Genomic DNA, 25,558 nt, shown 5'->3' with positions numbered 1-25,558 from the left:
AAGAGCAGATACTATTAGCATCTGTTATTGGAACGCATAAATGGTAAAAGCACCAGGCTCAGAATGTTACAGAAAAATATCTTATGTATAGATCATATGGCTCAAAGTATGGTTAGCCATGACATAAATGATTTTTCATTTGGAAGAAATTAAAAATATTTTGAAGTTTTGAGATTAATATCCAAGCCTGAAAACTCAGAGAAGGTGATAACGTTTATTTATGAAAGGACACCTCCTGCTTTAAGTTTTAATTATTTTGCAATCCAGATTCAGTTCCAATTTTATGCTTACTAAAAAATATCAAACTAATTAAGAAAAGCAGTATTGGATAGTACATAAACAAACCGTGATGACTAATGGATTTTCTTGCATAATAACTTCACTACTATAAATGCTGGTTTGGAAATGAATTTCTGGAAAAGGATTAAAACAAAAATAAACTTTGACGCTATTACATGCCCAAAACATACTTTCTGTCATGGCTGATCAGAAAACAGATTTTTAAATAATTTCTTTTCCTCATTGCTTGCTGTTAAGTAATTATACCTTTTCCACTGCCTGATGAAGCCTTGTTCACTGAGTACGGATTCTTGTCACAGTTTCTATAACTCAAGGTTGAAAAGTTACCACCAAATTTCACTCAGAGGAACATTACAGTTGCATTGACAGGATGAAAAGAAAGGAATTTGTTACAAAACTGCTATATAAAACATTGGTGTATTTTGAGCTATAAAGCTCTTTCTCAGTGTTACCGTATTTGTTCCTCTCAAAAGAATCTTAGCTTTTTTCCCTTATTTGCTTTCCTTAACAAAAAAAATAAATGCAATTGACCCAACCGTTCTCGATTTTACAGACAGGACAATCTCCAAATCCATTCTGAACATCAGATAAAAAGATTACTTGGATTCCAGGCTCCTAAGGAAAGTACTGCATATACAACCCTCAATGCTCTATCAACTGTGACTCTTGCACTGAAATCAAATGAGGACTCGGCATCGGCAGTGAAAAACCATGAGCCTGACTTTTACTCCCTTCCTAGTTAAAATTTTTATAGCCTACATGTTTAGCTTATAAAGCTCAGAGAAACTTCTTCACATAAATTCTGTCTCTAATGTTTGATGCTGCAACATGATGCAGCACAACAGTAATCATTTAAGGGAGGATGGAACAAAGACACCTAATCCGGAGAGTAGACAATAGTTTAATAACTGTGAATAAAACTTACTCATCTGAGTCAGATCATGCTTTCCACCAAGCTAGTAACAGCTGCAGACATAGTCTGCTTCTGATCAAAGGCTCCGTGTATAACATATTATACCTCTGTATCTCTCTGATGGTTCGCTGGTAATTTTTCAAAACCATAACCTCCAAAACATATGATAACTATATTTTATTGAAGACATATTATGACCACTTGACTCACAAATTCAGAATATGTAATGCAGGTGCCAAAATCATACAAATATCCGCATACTACATTTGCGAGCACTTCCACGTAAAACAGCAAAAAGCTTCCAAGAAAAGGAATTTTAAGTGCTATATATATGTGTGTAACAGAACGGTGCATGTAACTATTTTAAAGTCACTGGAAAAAGATCCAACCCAACCACTCCAAACCAGAGGCTCCACATCTGTGGGTAAGACGACTGCAACCAATAAAAATGTAATATAACATTTAATAATAACCAAGAGAATAGCTGGAGCTTGAAATTCTAATACGATTTCTTCTAACTTGAATTAAAACTCCGTTATATGTATCTAGAAAGCCAGTGTAGTATAGTGCGGTTGGAGTGCTGCATTAGGATCAAGGAAGCCCAGTTTCAAATCTCTACTCTGCCGTGAAACTTGCTGGGTGATCCTGGGTTTGGCATTCTCTCAATCTATCCTACCTCACAGAACTGTTGTGAGGATAAAATAGAGAAGGACAGAATAATACATACTCACTTCAGCTCCTGTGGGGGGGGGGGGTGAGATTAAAAATGTAACTAACAATTAAATTTACTTTAACCTCTGAAAGGCAATAACATCAATTTTTTGCTATACAAACAACAATTTTACTTGAAAGAGACTCAAACACACAAAATCAGGTCGCTGTTCTACTGCCAGGTGACACCACTACAAGCAGACTCTTCACTAAATAAAGTCTGTCAGTTGTGTCCAACACTTCCACTGAAGCTGGCATCTGCTAAACACCAGCTATCTGATGCTACCAAGGGGCTGCTACTGCTGCTGCAAAATCTTGTGAAATAACTTTCAGAAGAATTTCATTCAAAAGAATTAAAAACAACACCCAATTAATTGAATTATGATATCAAGATACTAGTCCAAAATTCAAAAGAGAAATAAAATCTCAACTTTAGAAGCAAGATTGCAAACTTTGAAAATCCATCAAACTTCATTTGCTTGCAGAGTTCCTTCTGAAGAAACCAAACTGTTTTAGATTTTATCTAATTACTTGAGTCTGGTTCAATACCAAAAATTACAGATCGCAGAACCAACTGAAAAGTTGCAATATTGCTGCCACCGAGTGTTACGTGTTGTACAGAACACTACACCAGGGTCTGCTAGCACTCCATCATCTATGGTTTGTCTTGTACAACTATACCTATATCATCACCTGTTATTTTAATGTGTTATTTTAACAAGGTAAAACAAAAGGATGGTAGATGTAATAATAGGCTCTCAAGAGGTTTTAAATATCGTTGTGTTTAACAAGGGTTTTCCATTACCTATAATGGATTAATCTGGGAATACATCAAAACTGTAACAGAAAAGTATGCTGGAATGTTTCAACGGAACATTTAACTTCCTGATGAGTTATGATAAACCATAGCAATTTAGTCAGAACTATTCAGCCAAACTTGCTTAGGGCTGTAGCCACTTTAAGATATCCATCTTTGTAGTCTAAAATTCTGATAAGCTCCTCTAATAGGACCCTCGTGACAAAGTGAACCATCAACTCAAAACAAAATCCGATGTACTTGTGGACTTAAAACAGAAATGTGCAGAAACACCTATGTAAACGTTACCTCATATGTAATCTGTATCATAATGATGCATGACTTCATAAGATTAACTGCAAATAACTATCAGACAGCTGGGCGGCCTGCTGTTTTGCAATATGCATGGAAAGATGGACTGTCCACCATGGTATACCTTCAATTTCAGCAACAGTCTAATAGAAGATTTCCTGCTGACTTGACATCAGCTTGCAGTACAGGTGCAAAGGACTTATTTCCTGGCAAGTGCAAGAAGAATTAATCTATAAACCATAAGGGCAGATTCTCCCATTCCATAACAATTTGCAAAATTAATTACAATAACACACACGTCAACTCTGGGTATAAGACCAGTGCTGCTATCATGAACGAATGCAAGAGAAATAATGTATATGTATTAGTTCCATACAAAGCTAATTGACAGAGATGGATTGAATAGCATAACTGGGAATTGCTCTTTCTTAAATTATTTCAGGCTATTGAAAGGTCTCATGCACAAAACCAAAAAATGTCTATTTTAATTAAATGAAAAGCAAAGGGAAATATTTTAGTTGGTCTCACTGGAAGGGAAACAGTTTCTCTTAACTGCTATAAAGCCAAGACTGTGCAGCACATGCAGGCTGAGGATGGCACATGCCATTTCTCAAGCACAGCTCAACCTTCATTGATAAGAAACAGTTGGCCATGACCAATTCCATATGAGTAGCCTTGGCATGGCACATTTTATAACACCCCTGAAGAATGCCTTCAACCTTTCGCCTTCAAGTGTGAGGAAGGAATTGTTTCCGTACCCAAATATTATCAATAACTCTGTAACAAAAAAGGATCAAAAATGAAAAACTATGTTTTAGAGATTGTTAATATAATAATGTGATACTACCAAACCACCGAGTGGGAACTTTGGAGTTACCAGAATTATGCCTTTGGACAACTGTTACAACTTTTTGCAGGGGGATTCCCCCCTTAAAGTGGAGCCAAGATATACAGTATACCTAAAAGTGTTTTACTGTTTCTTAGCAACATGTCTTCAAAAACTGGTGTACAGAGGCTAATAGTACAGTACTAAGCAGATATACATCCTTATAAATCTATAGAAATCAATGGCTTTAGAAGGGCTTAAACTGCTCAGGACTGCACTGCAAGAGACTGAGAAACACATATAGAAGTTTCTAATTCACATTGTAGTTCTGCTATGAATTCACTAATTCGGTGGAACTACCTGCCTCCTTTATCAGGATTATATCACTAACCTACCTGGCTGGGCTGTTGTGACGATAACAATCTGAAGCATGCTGAACATGTGAAAGAACTGATTACTGAAACTGCTAAAGATATTGAAAAAAGAAGGATGGGGAAAGAAAAACTAGGTGGAATAACACTGTGGTCAGAACACTGACTGGACTTGGTCGTAGGGAGCATATCACTCCAGCCTTGTTCCACCTACATTGGCTTCCAACTCAAGATGCTGGTACTGACCTTTAAAGCCCTACATAGCTTCGGATCCTTAAGGACTGCCTACTTCCATATGAACCTACTCAAACAATTGTCTTCATGGGTCATTTTGGGTGCTCCCACCGTTTAGGCTATATGGGTGGCAATTCAAGAAAGGGCCTTCTCAATCGTGGCACCAAAAATATGGAATTCTTTTCACAGGGAGATTAATCTGTCCCCCTGTATTTTGCCAGTAAGTAAAGGTTTGGCATCCCCTCACAGATGCTCCTTCCAGTTTACATGTAATTGTTTTATTTATGTATATCCAATATATATTTTAAAGTATAGAGAATCATAGAATCACAGAGTTAGAAGAGAACTCCAGGGTCATCTAGTCCAACCCCCTGCACAGTGCAGGAAATTCACAGACACCTCCCACCCCCACACACCCAGTGCACTAGAAGATGGCAAAAAAACCCCCCAACCCTACAAGATCCCTTGCCAAAATGGCCTGGAGAAAAATTGCTGACTGGCTCCAAAGTGGCAATCAGCATTTCCCTGTGTAAGAAAGGGCCACAAGAACTAAGCCCCTATGAAATCCTTCCTGTCCTCTTCCCATGATCTGCCTAAGTTCACAGAATCAGCATTGTTGTCAGATGGCCATCTAGCCTCTGTTTAAAAACATCCCAAGGAAGCCTGATCACCTGAGGAACCACTCAAACTGTCAAGAAGTTCTTCCTAATGTATAGCCGAAAATTTCAACCCCTTGGTTCTGGTCTGATCTTCCGGGGCAACAGAAAATGATTCCACACTATCCTCCTTTTAATTGTTCTGATTATTTATGGTTTTGGTTGCTCTGCACCTTGGGGACTATAAAGGCAGTATAACATTTCATTAAATAATAAATAAGAAGACTGGGATCTCTATTACCCTGTAGTAATTTCTGGGGCTGATACTACCAAAGGACTTACTGGACAAGAACATCAAGGTAAATGTATTGATTGTGCATCTTCTAATTCAGTGGTATACTAGCCTGTGTGTTCTCTGTGTCTATAGAAATCACATGAAGATCAGTTAAGAACATGAGCCATATTCATAAAGCAGGAGCACATGTAAAAGCACGGCAGATATCTTACCCTAATTAAGAAGTCTGCTCTTCTACTTAAGCCTTCTGTAGGCACTGGTGTTTAGTAAGCATGAATTTACAGTTATGTAATTGTCACTTCATTTTTTTAAATACACAAAAAATAAAAATGTTCTACCTGCATCAAGACAAAAAGCAGTTTACTATGCTAGACAGGGTTATGAACTCAGTAGAACAGAAGTTAGTAAAAGGGTAAGAGATAATGAAAGGCTAAAGAACTGGATTGCAGACGAGCTTTTAAATATATACAAGAAACATTGGTTAGGATTATGCTATCTGTATCATCCACAAGAACAGCCAAGTATTTAACAACATGCAGCCAAGTATTTATAAAGATTTGTTTTTGAAAACACTGTTAACATCCCAATGCTATGCTTTACCACAGAGCAACAGCAAATACAAGTAAGTCCCAAGGTCCCAGCACTGGCTCAAGAAAACCTTCTCAACTCCAGCGGAGAGAACGGGCTCCACTTCCAGCACCCAGACACAGAAACAGATACTGTATACCCCACATCAAAAGTTAGTGCTCGGCTGTGTTACACAAGTCACATTCTAAGCTGTGACCTGTTTGCAGACCACAACTGTATGATACTCTGTCATGGTTGAGGCTTCCCTTTACCTGGACAGAAAGCCTCTTTTTGTGAATTGGCAGGGGGAGATTTTGCAACCTCCATCCTACATTAGGATTTCTACCACACACCAAAAAATGTCAGAATTAGGGACAAAAGTTTGCTTTCTCTTCCTATCAGTCTCCCCTCTCCCAAACCCTGAACTCACCATTTGATCATTGGCAAGCTTGTACACTCGGACAACTAATGCATACAAGCAACGCACTCGGCTTCGATTCTACAGTGAACTTCAGATTTTTTAAGAACTTTATTTGAAACATAACTTGAAACACAAAACAGAATATATGGGGAGAAATGTTTGGCAAGTCCCAGTACTTTCACCATAAATCTTAAAACTTTTTGTGCAGAAGTAAATATACACTTCAGCCGAAGCATGTGTTTATCTGATTGCCAGAAGGGTGAAGCACTGCAAGATGTCAGTGTTGAATCTGCCTGGACCTGTAAGGGTAGTTAACTTTTTAAAAGAAAAAGTGTGTCTGGGTTTTGTCATTTAAAGTAGATAAACCTTTCAGCTAGCATGCTTCCTTGCAAAAAAAATTTTTTTGGGGGGGGGGGGGAGGTGGGATACTGTACCTCACTGGTTTCCTGTCTCGAAGCAAATCTTCCAGACTTCTTTCACAGTGTTCAGCAACCACCACCAGCCTCTCTGATTAAAAATATACACACATACAAAGACAGATTTAGTATCTCAATACACACAGGCACCAAACACTTTCACTTACTCATCCAATTGAAATTAAAACCATATTATCACAACATCTTCATCCGATAATAGAAAAAGAATGTCTACTTCTTTCGGTGGAACATAAACTCCCGCTGGGCACACAGTCCACAGAAGATAACTGAACACACAGATACACACATGGATAAATCCAAATAGCCTCAATATGTGCGGGTAATGTGCCGTCCAGTTGCAGCCACCTTATGGCGACCCTGTAGGATTTTCGAGTAAAATTTAGAATGCTTAACATTTTCAAAATGTTTTTTATGTAAGTATTACAATTTAGTATTACATTTAACCCTGGATGCTGCAAAAATAAGTTATATTTGTGCAAGGAAAGGAAGACAAAGATTAATATAAAGAAGGGAATATTTATGTTTTCAGTATAAACTGAGAACAGTAATAGTATAAATTTAAATTGTTTTAGGTTGCTATAAATACACAAATTGATATCTTTTCCAGTCATTTTCTCAACGCCTTTTATTTCTATTAGTCAAATTTGAGAAACAACGCTTATATAGTATCTTGAAGGGAACAGGCTCCAACACTCAGTCCATATGCAACAACCTAACCAGGGTTTGTCATTATAGAAACAAATTTATTGTTATCAGGCTCACATGGTTTTCATTCACGTACAGATAGAAAAAAGAAATGCTTCTGTTTTCACAGCAAACCATAGATTATTGATCCATATGAAATCACAACTATGGTCTGTCCTTCACTCTCTACATCACAATTCTAAACCACGATTTAGAGAGCCAAGGAGAGAGAAAAAACAGTTTCTGATCTGGACACGAGTGCATGAATGCAAGTTAGGAGGAATAAACCAAGTCTGTAATAACAAACCATCATATGTCATTATGTGTGAACTTCTACTTGTTTTTAAAACATCACACCTTTTTTGCCTGAAGGAGGAAATCTCAATAGCTTATACATTTTTAAACATGTTGTAAAATATTTAAAATAATGATACTTTTGACCAAATTACACTTAAGGTAACAGCAGTTCACAACTGAAATGAACCATAAGCACCACAAACTTGTGCTTCCCTCTCTTATACAAATGGATCACCTCCCACAAAGCATGCAAAAAAAGTACAGTTATTGAACTCATTCTACTTAATCCTCTGTGAAAGTCCTCACATCATTAGAAACATTGGTCCAATTATACAATGACAGAATTTTAAACCAGTCTACAAGGGAAATCAGGTGGGTAGACAGTGAACAGGTTTGTTGGCAGAAAAAGTTTCCTGAAAGTACAAAGTGAAGATGGTATTGATACAGGGTATTTAAAAATTATTAATATTGTCACACACATCAACAATAGTTACACAAAGATTTCTATCATTTTAAACTATGGCTGTGGTTTTTAAGTCATTAAGGTATGCAGCAGTATCATCAAAAGCCATCCAAACCAGATATAAAAATTAAGATATAAAAAATCACTCTAGACAAGACAACTGTATTTATATTTGTGAATAGAGGAGTAATTTTATTTGTTGTTGGGGGCTGCCCTAAGGAAAGAGGATAGATTCCTGTGTTCTGCTGTTTAAAGTGTCTGAGTCTGCATAATCTAGGATTTTATATTACTCACCTATACTTTGGAAAAAGGTCTTTTTTTATGTCAGAAGATATTGCTGCCTAAAAACCCAATGCCTGTATTTGCCCTCCAAAATTCTAAACATCCTACAAAATCTTAGGAACAAATGAACTATGCATTTCAGCAGGTAATTCCATTTTAAGGAGAAGAATCTTTCAAATACGAGCTTGACATGAGATAGGATCTTAAAATGCATCATAGTTTTGCTTTGCTATACAGATAACTGCTTTCTTGAATTCCTCAAGTGAAACATCTGCTCACTAAAGTGATAGTAAGAGAGCTGGGTGTGGTCACAGGTGTTAATGTGCCAGGACTGCCACTGAGTCTGGGAAGTTGTGATGGACAAAAGGATGTCCTGCCGCTTAGAGGTGAAACAGCCATTCAGCTGTTGGAAGGAAATATAGCAGCAGTCATATTTTTGGGGGTTTGCCTCAGCAAAAGAGCAGACTGTCTGAAGGGCAGCTAGTACCAAGGCAGAGTGGCTTAACTCTAGTTCTGGGGGAAGATGGAGTACCTGGTTGTAAGGTCTGTTTCTCGTGATGAGTAGACCTTGCCATTTACACTGACTCTTGGGGAAAGACAGGTTGCTCTGGGTAGAAACTTGTACATGGCTCTAACCTGGTAGTTAGTAAAAGCCAGTTTGTAACTGCAAACATTAAAAAGAATTTACCACATAATCTGTACATATATTTTCTTTGTTGTTTTCTTGATCTTGTGCTGATCAATGTACTGTTCATGCTCAATACTAATCTTACCTTACAGCAGTGACCCAAAGCCTTTGTATTTGCTACCGTAAGAACAACTTGTAACTGAGGAAAAGATTTATATCTCAAAACCAACCTAATTTTTCAAACCCATAAGAGGCTGCATTGATTCCCTCACTTTAAAGAAAGGGCCCATCATAGAAATGTTCAGGACCCTGCAATAAAAAAGGCAGCTGCACCTATAAGAAAGGGAGCCAGAAAGATTTTGATCTAGATCTAGTAACAGACCAGGATGCTAGTCATACATTGGTATTCTAGGGCCACAATGAGAAGGGGTCAAAACATGGCAGGCCAGGCATAATATCCAACCCCATTTCCAAAATTGATTGCCAGCAAGTCTGCTGCTTTAAACAGCACTCTCTCTGAGCAAACCTCATGCCACTGTATTGTCAACTAAGGGACAAGCTGGTCCTCACAGGATCAGACTTGGCATTGAGGCCTCTGCTTGCTGGTCCCTAGGCTAAGGAATGGTCAGGGTACATTCACAGAAACTGTTGAGGGAAAGGCTGTGTTGACTGGTTTATAAGGACCTCAGCATTTGATTATCTATTTTATTGATTTTTTATTGCGTGTTTTGGAAAGGACGTAACTAAATTTAAGCAAAATAAATCAAGGAAAGGCCTCTAGAGTATTACAAATTCTTATACTATTTTTGCTGTAAACTGGTTTGCTAGCCAAGGCACTGTGTTTTCAACTTAACTTCTCTCTGTTACATCATAATACATTATCCTTGTATTGTTGCAAGGGTAAGTGTTGCCATTTTTCATACAACCCTTGCTCCTTCAGAAAAAAGTCAGATTTACAATGTGAAGGACATCTGCTATGCTGTACTTTGGCAGACATTGAGTTTAGCTGCACAACTAAGGCTAGTTTAACAAAATTTACCAAGGTTTTTTTTTAAAAAAAAATTTACTTAAAAGGAACCAAACTGATCCCAGGTGTAATGGTCATTTTCTCCCTCAACAGCACATGTGGAATTTCCAAGAGAGAACAATCATCTTGAATGAGTTTTGAATGGTATACAGAAAACAAAGGCAAAACCTGACTCCCAAGCTAACTTTACATGTGAAAGCATAATGCTTATAAAAACCAAAAACATACCCATCTGATCCCTAACATCAGTACCAAAGGAATAACAGCAGGCAGAGAACAAGTAAAGTCGGGGGACAAAAATCAGGATGCTTGGAAAGTAAAATGTAGCTAAATATATGGAAGGCATTATGATAGATGGGGTGTGTATTGAAGGAGGATTTCTACATTGTGAAACCTCTCCATGTAGCTGAAGAAGCATACTGCACCCCTGCAGGACCTGTCAAGGAAGCCAAGCCACCCAGTATCAGTTGAACTAAGCATTTTTTCCGTCACTGACACAAGTGCTGTTGCCCATTTTTCCCCAAAGGGCAACCACTCACTTTAACTTATATGTGATATTAGATCATTTCAGAGCAAAAGTCAAGTCTAGTAGTACCTTAAAAACAACAAAAATTCCCGGCATATAAGCTTTCGTGAGTCAAACCTCATTTCATCAGATACAAATAAAATGAAGGTCTATATCCAGGTCAGAAGGTGGGAGTTGAAAAGAAGAGCCAGTTGGAGTCAGAATGCAGTAGCACAATGCAACATGAAATCAGCCTAGTTAGAGCTAGGAGATATGATTCATGGATGTTTATACCTAGGAAAACACTGCTGGTGTTTAAAGTGCTATCCACTAGTACAGACTACATAGCTACCAACCTGAAATTAGATTGATTGTTTTAGTGGATTTACGTGAATTGTGCCTTCATCTATGTACACAGACTAGAAGTATGCAACCTTTTTGGCCCAAGTACCAAAAAACCCACTTGTTCCTGTTACAGTTTTGATGCCGCAGCAAATAAAACAGCAAGAAATAGATATCCACACCAATAATGGAGAGGAAAAGAAAAGAGATAACTGGTTCAGCAAAAGTATTAATTTTAATTTGCCTCTAAGACTCCTAAATGTTTTTCACATACACTTCACCAGGGGATCTGTAAACTATCATAGTCTAAATGGTTCCCACAGCAACAGAGTTTCAGGAAAAATTCTCCCAATTGTCTCTTCTTGTTTTATAAAGTGACAGAGGGAAGAAACAGGGCGGTTTAAGTTTGTCCCCACAACACGATCCAATCGAGTCTCAGCAGCACTGCTAGAATCTCTTAGGTTTTCCTTGAACCTGGCTAGCACTTGGGATAGGTTATGAGGTACACAAACTATGTCCATTACCTCTCTCATGGAGCTGACCCCAAAGACAGTGACACTACCAGCACTTCAGCACTGCCCCTGGTTGTTTGGACAGAGGTCAGCCTCTGCAAGGATAGTGTATATGTTGGAGGGTTGCCTATATTTGCTACAGATCCATCACAAGAAGTTCTTTATACTAAGAAAGACCAACTGTATGTTAGTACTGTTTACTCTGAAAGGCAGTGACTCTCCATGATCTTAGGTAGTCGGGATGCTGGGAAATTAACCTAGGACTTTTTGCCTGCAAAGCAGATGTTCTATTACTGAGTTATGGTCCCAGCCCATCTAAGTGCTGCTTCTCAGCTACACTGAAATCTCACAAAAGACTTTATTTACTTAAATGCAAGACTAGATTTTCTTCCAAGTATGCCATCAAAAAGTGAAAGAAAAAAAAGAAAAAAAAGAAAAAAAAGTAAAATGTGAAAGAAATTGTAAAAGAAGGTGATTGTCTTAAAGTTACATACAAACTACAGTTATTTAAAAAAAAATTTCTGGTGTATAACACTTGTCTTACATAAGGGGTTTTCTTCCTTTGGGAAACTACAGTATCAGTGATTGGCCTTATATAAAGATAATCAAAGAGAAAGAATCAGCTCATAACAGTGAAATAAGGCTATGTAACTAGGTAATTATGGCCGTGAACAAACATGTGAACTTTTTATCTATTTAAACCATTTATCTCCGGCCTTCCCACCTAAAAAGGAGTCTGAATTAGTGTCCTGGATTTGTGTGACCTCTCCGATATTATCATCTAACATCTGCATACACTTTGTTACAAAATATTTACATGGAAATGGTTAAGAGGTGACTGTACTGATCAGGCAGACACACAAGTCCTTCATGACACTTTACTAACTCAAAAGAACACATCTGCGTAGTGAGGGGGATATCATCACCAATTGTGTACACCTTGTTTGGGTGAAGGGGAAATTAGGGTTGCCAAGTCCTACCTTGCCTGGGGCAGGGAAGTCTATAGTATCATAGAGTTTAACCCTGAATACTAGAGTGCCCCCTACATGATGTGCCTGGTGCAATGATGTCACCTGAAAGTGACATCATCACACCGGGCACATCACGTGGTGATGGAGCTCTTTGGGGCAGGGATCCCGCTGGTGGCCCTCTCTGTGCCAGGGGGTTAGGGGCCTCCAAACTGGGAGAAACCCCACCCTGAGTGAGACCTTGGCAGCCCTATGGAAAATCCTGACCAAATCTAGATTATCTTCTCAGTTGCAACCTTTTTACTTCATCCCAAAGAGTTCAGTGGCTCAAAAGTGAGGGAATACTTAAACCCAAAGCAATTTTTTTTCTCACTTTCTTCCCTCAGCCATAGCAACTAACCTTTACAGCTTAGTCAACATTAAAAAGAACTCATTCTTAGAAACATTCTAATTTCCCGGTATGTCCAGAACTGTTACAATATCACAAATCTGCTATTACTTTCAGTGCAGAACACATATTGACATTTCATAAAGATTAATCTTTTTCCAGCTACACATCTGATATAGACAAGGAAAGCAAGAACTCTATTCAGCTACAGGCATTCTTCTAAAAAATTATCCACCCTTCCTAACAGTCAGGCAAGCAACAAAAATACAGGCAGTGAATGCTGATGCCATTTTGAAAACAAGGAATATTTTTATTTGTTCCTTTGGACTTGCCACAGGTTGCTGTGCCTTGGCTTGCCCAAACTGGAGCACTGTTTTTTGGTGCTTTCCACATATTTCCTATCCTCAATACAGTTTCCCAAACAGGCTTCACCACAGTTTTTAAAGAAAGACTATAGTCCAAGTGAATTAATAAGCTGTCTAAAAGTTAACGGTGTGCATTTACCTAACTTTCAAAAATTCCTTCCACAGAACCACCATTTCTTGCCACCAAGCACTTCACTGGAGCCATTCCCCCAGCTCTATCAAAATTTGAAATAGATAAGTGGCATTGTGCTATAGTACATGTTCAGATTTTAATAGAATCACTATAGTGTGCTTGTGTGAAGGAAAGAACACCCATGGGAGGGTGAGTTGCCATGGCAGCAATGACACCCAGGCCCCAAGCCAATGCAGAGTAATTCTGGAAGGAAAAAGTCAAGAGGGAAAGCACAGAAGTGGGCAGAGAACTTCCGTATACAGAAGCTCAGTTGCTGTCACAGATGCCTCTGAATTTGCAGCAGCAATGAAAGCAACACAAAGCAGGGGAAGATCAGCCTACTTTCCTAAAGAAAGTATATAAACAGCAAGTAAATATTTGCTGTAAAAAATTCAAGACATTCAATGATGTTAAACAGATGCATACAAACCTGAAGTAGTTCTGCAATTGGCAGCATTCAGTGGCCTAGAAGAAACCTACTATGAGGTGTGAATTACCATTTATACTTAATCATCACCATGCCTTGAAAGATTTATACCTCAGTGCTAAGTTCCAAAAAATATAAGAACCAAGAGAGAATGGCTGAGACTGCCTTCTGTGAAGCACATTTCTTTTAAACTTCAAACATCAAAGGAGAGACAGAATTAAAAGAAAAAGTGAGACAGATTGATGAATGACAGAAACAAAAGGTCTGAAGAAAGACTGTAGTTTGTGTTGGTTTTTTTTTTTTTTAAGAGCATAGAAGATGGAAATGGAATGAGGATGGAATAACGAATGAGGGAAGCAGAGTGTGAAAAAGAAAAGGAAATACCTAAAAATTATCAGGGCGATCAGAATTACAGGATAGCAAAGGCCTGCAGTCCAACAGCTCATACATCTGCCTCTTTTATGTGTTACTATTATACAGACTAGACTGAAAAATGTTGCTCCAGAGTCAGTCTGGAGAAAAGCAAACTGCTGTCTTTGAGCAAAAAATATGCTCCAGGCTTCTTTGAAGTCTACCACTTTGAAACACACATACAAAATAATTACTGTAACACTCGGACTGTTGGACATGCACACGCAACAACCTGGGGGGGATTGACTCACCATGTTTTCCACGAGAAATATCCACATACTGGCAAAGTCTGGGGTGTGTAATTGTCTTCAGAATTTGAAAACGTCCCAGGATTTTTATGGAGTTTGGTGTCAAAGGCAAGCCGTTACTCCCACAGACATCATTTGGAAGAGCTGAGGCAAAGAAAGTGAATGCGCCTAGCTCTGCATCCTTTAAGGGAAACATTGTGGACTACCAAAAGGCACTCCCTCAAACAGTATGTCCCTGAAAGAGAAATAGAAAGATGAAGGAATAAATATTTTTAAATGTTGCAGACTTTAAATCTGTAAATGGGATACCTCCAGAATAAGCAATTTATTGCTTGCAGCTTTAACTGCAGTCCTAAACAAGTTATACCTTTCTAAACCCATTTACTTCAACTATGCTTTGGACAGCATTGTAAGTCAAGGAATGAGGACATATTGTTATTACACTGGGTATTACATTAGCTGAAAATACTTGCAGCAAGTCATCACATATTCACAGAATATGCACCTAATTCAACACAGGATTGGACTGTTAAATGAACTCTGGAAAAAAAGAGAGCCTGAGAAGTTTAGCATGGATGGATGTTAGTAGCATGCAGAACTGCCCTCTGGGAGAAATCCATCAGAAAACCCCAGCTGCAGGCTTAGTTATATAGGCAAAGAGATCCACTTCACTGTATAAAAATAAAATGCAAGAAATCCAAGAGATCAATTCAAGAACTGTTAGTTCCGGAACAATTTCAGCCCTAGGACAACAGCAGACTGCCTAAGGCATTGCAAATGTCCTTATCCAGACAGCTCCAGAACCCAGCCAAATTTAAAATGTTTGTTTCTTTGTCCTAGCACACCACCCACACATCAATCAAAGTCCAAACAGGCTTTTTTCCAGCCCCAACCAGGAATATGCAACATCCCATGTTGCCTTTTTGCAGATATAAGGCAGTTTATAAAGTAGCCCATTTTCCTACTCATCTAGATGTGTTAATTCTAAGTCAGGAATCATTTTGCATTTCAGAAGAGGGAGTCTGAAAAATACTACAGTTTGCAAACATACTACGGCATGCTAAGAGAAATCTTCCCAGCCCCATTCCAAGCTGATTTAACTCCCATAACCCCAAACACTGTCCTTTATATACCGTAACTTGCTTTTCTTTGTCGCAAACTGCTAGAAGTCCCTATTAGATAAAGTGCATACACCAAACTTTCATGCTTAAAGCAAAGGTTTCATTTGCAAACTTCCCTAGAAACTGTAGTTCTGTTCAGTATTCATATGATAAACTTTAAACTACTTGAGGGTAGATGTCATGTCTCTCATGTTGAGGGAGATGTGTATAAATTCTGTACTTTCCCTCTGTTTCGTTCTTTGCGTAATGGAAGTGTCTTGAACACCTGACCAAGCTTCTACAAAGCATCAGTTCTTCATCTCCTTCCGCCTGCTTTTCTGTGGCAACACCAGTTATTCAGTTGTACTGAGCCTGGCAAGAGGGAAACGACAGCTGGCCCAAGCCGGTCTTACCTCACCTCCCTTCCTACGGCCAGCTTATAAACAGATCACAAGGATGGCCTTAAACATGGCCAGCTCCGGGATGCAGCCAGCTGCTGCCACACCTGGATTGCAGTAGTGAGCAAAGCCCGATTCCCTAATTCACTCTCAGCTGCTCATCATAGCCGAATCCTTCCGTACCCTACCGACTCGCCCGTTCCTCTCTAGGCTCCATTTCAATCTCTATGATCTTAACCCTTCAGTATCCGCTTATATTGCAAAAGAGAAAAGGGGGGGAGTGATCCTGCTCGGGATTAGAATTCGAGCTGCTATCCCAATCTGCTCTTGCCCTTTTATCCATTTCCACGCATTCCTTTTTTATTATTATTTCAAAATTTTATTGAGAATTGCAAAGATAAACTGAACAACAGTTATGGATAAGCATTATGAAAAGTACAGGTAAAATCACTCCGATACAAACTGGAAAATCCTCTTTTGTAATGCACTACTCTACAACAAGAAAAAGTACAGAGGAGATGTACGGTTGCTAACTCCAGCTTGAGAAATTCCTTAAGAATTTGGGAGCATAGCCTGGGGAGGGGAGGGAGTTCAGCCAGGTATAATGCCCCCAAAGCAACAATTTCCTCCCGAGGATCTGATTTATATAGCCTATAGATCAGTAGCAATTCCAGGAGATCTCCAGGCCCTACCTGGAGCTTGGCAACCCTAGATGCGAGGCAAGGAACTTCAGGGGGACTGGGACTTGAAGTGTGTAAAGTAATAAAGTAATGCTTGCAACATTAAAAGAGCTGGCGAGATCCCGGAGATAACTGGTCACAGCTACTATTATTACACACTCAATACACAACAAGATCCAGAAGCAGGTAGAAAAAACGATACAATAAAACAAGGGTTATTATCATAGTTTGAAAAGCAAAAAAAGAAAAGAAACATATTTCCCGACTAACTACTTCAAACAAATGATCACTACGACAAATCAAATTTAAATACTCCAACTATTTAAACTGTGACAACCTTATATGCAATGGTTGCGGAAGTCTTGTTTCAAATCGGAAGTGTGCATGCTCAGAAAGTTTATAGCCAGAATTAAACTTTGTCGGTCTTAAAGTTGCCACAGGACTCAATTTTTTTTTTTAATTCAAGGGAGCAAACGTCCATAGGATTGCAGTCCTGGACCCCTAATCGCCTCTAAATCAACTGCCACTTCTTCACTGCTGTACCCCAAATAATCTTCACTTTTGCTTTGATCCTCCCTCTCTTCAGGTGACTCCACTTTCTTTCTACATTTCATCTCAACGTGTTTATATACAACCAAACCTCGCTGAATTCAATGCAGTTCTGTCTGTCCCAGCCAGCATGCCTACAACTGAACCCCGCCCGCGGCTGGCAAAATCTGCTTCCTTCAGCCCACAGGCTCCCTCATCGACTAGCTGCTAGCACACTTTGACCCATCTGTCCCGGCCCCTCCCACATTTCTTTTCCAACCCGCCCTTCAGGCTGCCGCCGCACTGCTTGACAGAGTGCGCATGCGCTGCACTCGCACGCGTTCGGAATCTGGGATTCTGGCTGTGTGGCGGGCGCATGCGTATCGGTACCGATTTACTCTAGTGCGGCCTCTGAGGAAGGGTAGGTAAGTTGGGAGGCAGTTGCGGGTTGGTTATGGGGCAGTTATGAGGGGGTGAGAGGGAGGGCATCTCAGCGAATTATGTTCTATTTTACCGGGAAGGCGACCGCTGGAGGTGAAAGAGCTGGTGGATCTTTCCCCGAGGAGCCTCCTTGGCAGGCTGGCTGGCGAGTGAAATTACATGGGCCTTAAATGGCGCTCTTAAAGGAGGGAGGTGTATTACAAGCAGTGTTCCCTCTAAGCTGAGTTAGTGTGAGCTAGCTCACAGATTTTTAGCCTCCAGCTCACAGATTTTTGTCTTAGCTCAGGAAGGATGACCCCAGAGCACACTAATTTTATGCAGTAGCTCACAACTTTTAATGCCAGTAGCTCACAAAGTAGAATTTTGGCTTACAAGACTCCACAGTTTAGAGGGAACATTGATTACGAGTGTAGCCCCCTGTGAGAGGAATTGGTCTTTAGCCGTACTAGAAAAAGGCTGCAGTTTTCTGGGAAGGAGCTGCTGTAAAGCCTTAAATATAACAGTTCACTTTAAAACATTTCCTTGTTGGTGTTGCTGTGTCGTTCCACATGCATATGAGCAAAGAACTGTGCATTGGGGAGGGGGTTGTACGGAAATGCGAATCAGCTCTTATCAATGAGTGTTGGGTTCCTGGTTCCTCAATGTGGAGCCTCCATCTTAAGAGACAGTGTAGCTGAATGCCACTATCTGAGGAGGAGCAGCCTGAGGAGGTTTGGTTTCCAACTGTGTTTCTGGGCTTCCGAGCTATGTTTCTGTGGTTGGGAGAACAGGATATGGACTGTGGAGCCTTTGGTTTAATCTAGTGGGGCCGTTGTGGTACTGGGGTGGGGGTGATTGAGACATTGAATATGATTGGTGATAGTGAACTCTGGAAGGGGGATGCTCGTACTTCTGTATGTCCTCCTTTGTCTGCTGTCATTTCTTTTTACCGTATAGGGTAGGCTTATATTCAGAGGAATGCTGGGACCAGGAAGCCCTCACCCCTTGTTGTTAAATGTGTGGAGACAGATAATGACTTGTGGATAGTGGGAAAAAAAGATGCTTGGTAAACGTTTAAAGGCCAGATTGAGCCCTAGAGTCTCTGGGATTAAGTTTTGGTGATCCCTGGTTCCAGTTTCTAGAGCTACCCTAGAGGCACCATCAAGCAACTCTTTCTTGGTATAACAACAAATAGAACAGCAAGGGAGTGGAAAGATCAGATTCTTGAGATATGTGTCAATAGGATAAGATTGTTAAAGGGATGGGGGATGCAAGCAGATGGAAGCTACTGGCATTTGGTGGTTTTGACTACATGGCAGGTGGCAAATGTCTGCCACATCTGTGAACCGAGAGGGAGAGCAAATAAGTCTGCCAAGTTCTCAGTCAGTGGGTGTGATCCCTTTGTCAGACTGTTACTCATGATCTTGGCTAATGCTGTCTTTCCTTAAGCTATTCAGCATGTGTATTGTCACTGTCATAATCAGAACTTTGAATTGGCTCCTTTCCACTGTTCTGAAATAAACTGAAACTCCTTGTGTCATTGTGCATGTGCAAAATGGCTGATTCTGTTTGTGGACTCTTGCTTGTGGGTGGAGTCTGTTGATGCTGTGTCCTGGCAGTGCAGTACCCCTTTTTCAGATTCACGCATAAGCACACATGAAGTTGCCTTATACAGAATCAGACCCGTGGTCCATCAAAGTCAGTATTGTCTACTGAGACTGGCAGCAGCTTTCCAGATTCTCAGGCAGAGGTCTTTCTCATGACCTACTGTGTTATCTTTAACTGGAAATGCTGGCGATAGAACCTGGGACCTTTTTCATGCAAAGCAGCAGCTCTTCCATGGAGCCATAGACTGTCTTATTCACAAGACTTTATTTCTCAGCTGTAATTGAAGTAAGTTGTGTGCTGAACATTGCCCCCTTCTGCTATCAGGTGTTTACAAAAGACATGCTTGACAGGAAGAGGAAGCAGCGTTGGGGTCCTGTCTTCTACTGAATCTTGCAGTGAGGATCTCTGCTCTGGCTGTATCTGGTAAATGTGAGTCTTTTTAATGTGTTTTGGAATAATGCTTCCTGCTGAGTCAAGTAAAGTTGACTGGAAGCATCACTATGAGCAGGACAGTGTTGCCAGCCTTGTGTTTAACATATCTTCTAATGTGGGTAGTTAAGAAAGAATTGCCAGGCAAGATAAGGTCCTTAACTCTTCTAGTACTCACTGAACCTTGTAGGCTGTCTGCTATTTGTTTGGCAGTTTGTGTTCCCCTGGCACTGAAAGAAGCTGCAGAGAAAATTGTCTAGTATCTGCACGGAAAAATTGCTGGTTCTCCTCTACAAACATCCCTGTGTCATACTCATATTAACCATATTTGATTGTAGATCCAAATGGGCAATGTTGGTCTGAAGCAGTAGAACAAAGTAGGAGTCAAGTTACCTTTAAGACCAACAAAGTTTTATTCAGAATATAAGCTTTTGTGTGCTTTCATGTGTGTTTGATTGTATCTGTTCCCTTCCCCCCTCAAAATCGTATGCGCTTGTAAAGCCTTTTCTGTTCAGCACATGCATTCTCACAATAATGTGCCTGGAAATGAAGTAGGGTTAGGTACAGTCTTTCTCTATAGATAATGTATCCACTCTCATATCTTTAAAAGGTTAATTGTTCCATAGCACTTCTGTCTTATTGATGTTACCAAAAAAATCAGCTGTGTGGGCCATTTTGTGGTGGCAGCTGGTTAATAGCCGACAAGTTGAAAGTTGGAAATAACTCTCCTAGAAGCTGGAAATGAAATAAAACTAGATTCCTATATTGAGCTTGAATTTTGAGAAGGGATGTCTTGCTGTCTAGTCTGTCCCAGGCTTTTGCTCTTTCCTTGTCAATTCAAGAAGCAGCTGCTGAGGAATGCCCAGTTGGTTCATTCATTCAGGCAGATTAAATACTGGTTGAAGGCAAGGAACATAAGTAGTTTTGGAGTTGGTGTGTGGGAGACAGAATGGGAAAGTCAGTATCGGGAAAAAAAATATAGTCCTCGCTGGCTCCTTAAACATGAGGCTGTTACCTTGACAGCAGATCTCTGAAGCAGGGGCAAAATGCTTTTCTGATATCAAGGATTCCAAGAACTCTTTTGCTTCAGTTTTTTTTGCCAGTGAAAACTTTGCCAAATGTGCTGGCAAGTTTGTAAACTGGAACACACAATGAAAATAGTGGTATGTGGGAGTGAAGACTGTACTAGAGAGAAGGCAAAATACATGGGTGTGGGTGCGAAAAGAGAAAGCTGAACTTGTTGACCTAAGAATCATAGAGTTGGAAGAGACCTCTAGGGTCATCTAGTCAGCCCCCTGCTTCATGGCCAGAAGATGGCAAAAAAACCAACCTCCAGGATCTCTAGCCAAACTGGCCTGGAGAAAATTGCTTCCTGACCCCAAAGTGGTAATCAGCATTTCCCTGGTCGTGTAAGAATGGACCACGATAATTAAGCACTGATACAACCTTTCCTGCTCTCCCTCTCATGATCTGCTTAAATTCACAAAATCAGCATTGCTGTCAGATCTAGCCTCTGAAAACCTCCAAAGAAGGAGAGCCCACCACTTCCTGAGGAAACCTGTTCTACCGAGGAACCCCTCTGCTAGGAGGTTCTTCCTAATGTATAGCCGAAAACTCTTTTGATTTCTTGTCATTTATATTTTTATTGTATATACATCCACATAGTACATATAAACATTACATACACCCCTAATACCACCACCCACAACTACTGACAATACGCACCTAAACAAATACAAGAATACATAAAATGAGGAGGCTGCGAATTCCTATTAATCAGAAACGTTTCTTTTGTCAATACTACAACTCAAAAAAGACATTTGGCTATCCTGTAATATAACTTTAATTATGGATAACATAATATTAACTTATTTCCTTTATTCTTTCCCCTGTAACCATTGATAAAATAGATTCCATTTACTAGCTATTTGTTTATAATTTCTTTCCCTTAATTTATCTGTCAAAGTATCTACTTCGGCTACATCTAACACCATTGCTATCACTTCATCCATTGTTGGGACTTCTTTACCCTTCCAATACTTTGCCAAAACAATTATTGCAACCGTTATTATATTTAAAACCAAATATTTCACCTGTTTCTCCATTTTATCTGGTACCAAACTGACTAAAAATAATTCTGGTTTAAAAGGAATGACTGTTTTAGTAATTTTTTGTAGGAGTTCATGTACTCTAATCCAGTATTTTCTGATTTTTTTACAAAGCCACCAAACATGATAATATGAACTGATTTGCTTATCACATTTCCAAAATAAGCTTGAAAGTTTGGGATACATTTTCTTCAATTTTACCGTTGTGATGTGCCACCGGTAGAACATCTTGTATACATTTTCCTTGAGAGCTATTGACTTTGTAATTTTCAGATTAACTTTCCATAGTTGGGACCATGGCTCCATAGTAATGTTGTAACCAAAATTCTCAGCCCATTTTATCATTACCTCCTTCACCTCCTCATCAGCCATTTCATTTTAGAGTAGGTATTTATAAAATTTGCTAATTTGCTTATATTTCCATTAATAATTTATCTAATGCACATTTATGTAATTGGAATCCCATAACTTTATCCTTAATGTACCTTGATTTAAGTTGTACAATCGGCCACCAGTTTTTGACTATTTTCTGCTCTACTAATTCCTCACCAGCCTTTAAAGTATTATTCTGATTCAGGAGATCTCCACATCTCACTACGTTTTTAGCCTGTGGCTGTAAGAAAGCTTCCAATGGGGACACCCAATAAGGGATTTTTTTTGTCTATGCCCCCCTTTATTTTATTCCATACCATTATTAGGGATTTCCTGACTAGTTGGTTTGAAAAATATGTATGTCCTTTAATGTTATACCAAAGGAAGGCGTGCCACCCCACTTTCATATCATGTCCCTGTAAACACAATAATCTTCTATTTTCCAACGTCACCTGCACTATTCTCTTTTAGATGCCAGATCAAAATATTTCTCTCTTTAAACAAAACAAAACCATAGTTAAAAGTCTTCAACAGTATTTTCAATCTGCTTCTACCCTGAGGACTGAAGTGAACATCAAGGTGCTATGCTCTGAGTTTTCAGTGGTTAGGTTTAAATTGTTTGCTTTTGTATTTTTGTATTTTTTTAATTTTGTGAGCAACCTCAAGTTGGTCTCTGTACAGCTAGCATATAAGTGTTTTAAATAAATAAAAACATTGGCAACAAGAAGCCAGAAAATGATTTCTTTCTCCTTAAATCCACTTCTTTCTCCTTAAAGTAATACTGTTTTGCTGTACATTTATATTATGAAACTTATGGCAGGCACATACATTTTCCTTCTTGCCTTTAAACATTGTTTCTGTAGCATCTCAGAGCACAAAACAATGTAAGCTTTTGTATGTATGACTGTTTTTATTTAGCGCTAGTATCTGTTTGTACAGAATGATCTCTTTAAAGTTATGCATGAAAACAATTTAAACTGAAAATTGTCTGTGCTTGGCAAGCAGGTTTTGTCTCCCTTCTGGTGCTGAATGCAGATGATCTTAAAACAAACTCAGCCCCACCAGTTTGTGTTTCATATTGTCTGTTGCCTTCCAGTGAATTTTGGCTGAGGAAGAAGCTCTCCCATGTGAACATCCAGTACTTTATTCAGCTGGCCAGTGATTGCATTGCTAGCCAATGGAGTAGTATTTGAAAGACTAACAGCAAAAAAAAAAATCTGCTTGTGCCAGAGCTATGCATAGTCTAAAGATGTGCTATACAAATATTGTTTCTGGTTGGAATACCAGAATATCTTTAATCAGGAAGTGCTTTAAGCCTTTCAGAGATAAGTTTTTTGGAAATGGCAAACACTAGCTAGCATGTCTATATCAGACTTTCAACTTGCTTGGTTATTTTTGATCGCCATGTGTCAAAAACCACAGAAGATTTCCATGCACAGCAGTCTTTAAGGAAGTTCTAACATCATTCCACAGTAGATTCAGGTGGGTACCCATGTTGGTCTGATGCAATAGAGCAAAGTTTGGGTCCAGTGGCACCTTTAAGACCAACAAAGTTTTATTCAATTGAACTTTATTAATCTTCTTTGTGGTCTCTGTGCTTCACACTCATGGGATAGAGCGCTTGCGCCGATCCCCAAATCGGTACCTAAAAAGCCTGGGATTTTTTCACGCTCGGCACCAGCGGGCATGCGCAGGCGTCCCAGTGCACATGCTCGCTGGCACCAGCGCGAGGATCCCGCCAGTTCCTTTCTGACCGCTGCGCTGAGAGGATCTCCTTTCATATCCCCGGTTGGTAAAGTAATCTTAGGATTGCCTTTCTTGTTGGTATATAGCCCATTTGTTATTTTCTTAGTGTAGTTAGTTAGTTAGTTGTTACATAGTTAGTGTTGTAAAAAAAAATTGTTGGACTTGCCCTTCGGGGCCCAGTTTCCCCCCGTTTTTCCCCTCAGAGACTTTCCTGGGTGGGTTTTTTCCTTGGCGTCTATGGAAAGACGTTGGGCTTTTTTAAAGATTGCCCCCCCCCCAACGGTCATTCCCTCTGTCTCCTTTGTTTGGCCGAGGGACATCGTGTGGATTCTTGCTTGCACTGCCTGAGTTTTTCCAAACAGACTCGCAAGAATCGAGCGGCGAGGCTTTCGGCTGCATTGGTTGAGTCGGCACTTTGTCCTCAAAAGATGGCATCGGGCCCGTCGGTACCAATGGGAGAGGCCGCGGCCCCAACGGTCACATCGGCCGATACATCGCCGATCAGGACCGAGATACCACTCGAGTGCGGGCGTTTAACAAAGCGATCTTCTGAAGGGTCAGTGGACATCCCAGCTAAGAAGCGTCTGGATGACTCGGGGACCCGATCATCCACACCGAAGAAGGTGAAATCTAAAAAGAAGTGGAAGAAGAGATTGTCCCGCACTCCTTCCCCTTCTCATGATGCTTTGACATCGATGTTGACTGCTCCACCGAGGAAGATCTTGGCGTCTCCGCATCGTAGCCCTTCGGTGTCGAGAGGCAGTGCTTCGCAGCAGTTGCGTCTATCGGCATCGGAGCAAGAGACTGACCTCACTCAGCGCTCCCACTCTTGGGGGTTGAGGCGTTGCAGTGAGAGTGACTCTGTCTCGGAGGTGGCAGTGTTATCACCAATGGAGCCATTGGCACCACTGGATCAGGCAAGAGGTTGGAGAGAGCTGGAACCGACCACCGTAGCTCGCTGCTTCCACCATGGGAGCAGCGCCAGTGGCCTCCCTACGCCTATCCATATCCGCCGTACCAGTGGTACCCCCCTCGGGAGTTTGCAGACTGGAACCAGCAATCCGAGGCATCCCATATGTCGAGGCTTTCCCAGCATTCTAGGTGGCATCCCTCGGCATCGATGTCTGTCCCGCCTGAAAATCGCAGCGTGGTGGTGGAGGAAGTCCAGCCTAGGTCATCAGTGTTGATCCGGTCACCCGTCAGAGGGTCAACGCTGGTGCTCTTGGAACATTCTTTGAGGAGAGAGTCTTCATCGTCGGACTCCAAGGTTGGTACCGACAATCCGGACAGGGCTTTGGAACCTTCGCCAGTGTCTCATACCGCTGAGGATCTTCCCATTTCACCATCGGAGGATCTCAAGTCGTATGGGGACCTGGTGAAGAGGATGGCACTCTCCCTCTCTCTCCCGGTGACACAACCGCAACCCGTTGTAGACGACACCGTATTTGACATCATGCAGCGGGATACGAAGGTCCTCTTACAGGCGGTGATGGAGCCCTGGGTGAAGCCTACTTCTCTACACCTGTGTCATCAAGAAGGTTGGACCACATGTACTGGGTCCAAGAGGCCGGTGCTGAATGTCTCCTCACGCATCCAAAGCCCAATTCGGTGGTTGTATCCTCCTTGTCAAAGGCCCGCAAGATTGGCTCCTTGTGGCGAGAGTCGAAGGAA

The 25,558-nt window shown here is 40.4% G+C and overlaps 2 protein-coding genes across 6 annotated transcripts in view; one reads left to right on the top strand and one right to left on the bottom strand.

Moving 5' to 3' along the window:
- TBCK (TBC1 domain containing kinase) overlaps window positions 1-16,174 on the bottom strand; it is a 145,095-nt gene extending 128,921 nt beyond the window's left edge. Inside the window, exons 1-3 of one of the 3 annotated variants that reach the window (XM_060246961.1) lie at window positions 16,012-16,174; window positions 14,502-14,733; window positions 6,777-6,849 (exon numbers count right to left, since the gene is read on the bottom strand). In XM_060246961.1, the coding sequence (XP_060102944.1) occupies window positions 6,777-6,849; window positions 14,502-14,694 (266 nt within the window). In that variant the 5' untranslated portion in view covers window positions 14,695-14,733; window positions 16,012-16,174. Of the gene's footprint in view, window positions 1-6,776; window positions 6,850-14,501; window positions 14,734-16,011 lie in introns of those variants that run through there. The other 2 variants (XM_060246959.1, XM_060246962.1) reach the window with 2 other exon arrangements.
- Window positions 16,175-17,515: 1,341 nt separating this feature from the next.
- The window catches only part of AIMP1 (aminoacyl tRNA synthetase complex interacting multifunctional protein 1), a 44,396-nt gene continuing 36,353 nt past the window's right edge, over window positions 17,516-25,558 (top strand). Inside the window, exons 1-2 of one of the 3 annotated variants that reach the window (XM_060246957.1) lie at window positions 17,516-17,625; window positions 19,557-19,655. Coding sequence is in view for 1 of the 3 variants with exons in the window: in XM_060246956.1 (XP_060102939.1) it covers window positions 19,660-19,661 (2 nt within the window). In the remaining 2 variants the exon portion in view is untranslated. Of the gene's footprint in view, window positions 17,630-19,553; window positions 19,662-25,558 lie in introns of those variants that run through there. The other 2 variants (XM_060246958.1, XM_060246956.1) reach the window with 2 other exon arrangements.

Source organism: Heteronotia binoei, chromosome 9 (assembly GCF_032191835.1).
Source record: "Heteronotia binoei isolate CCM8104 ecotype False Entrance Well chromosome 9, APGP_CSIRO_Hbin_v1, whole genome shotgun sequence".
In the NCBI taxonomy this organism is placed as follows: Eukaryota; Metazoa; Chordata; class Lepidosauria; order Squamata; family Gekkonidae; genus Heteronotia; species Heteronotia binoei.
The sequence above is the reverse complement of the archived record's forward strand: the minus strand, read 5'-3'. Positions and strand labels throughout refer to the sequence as shown.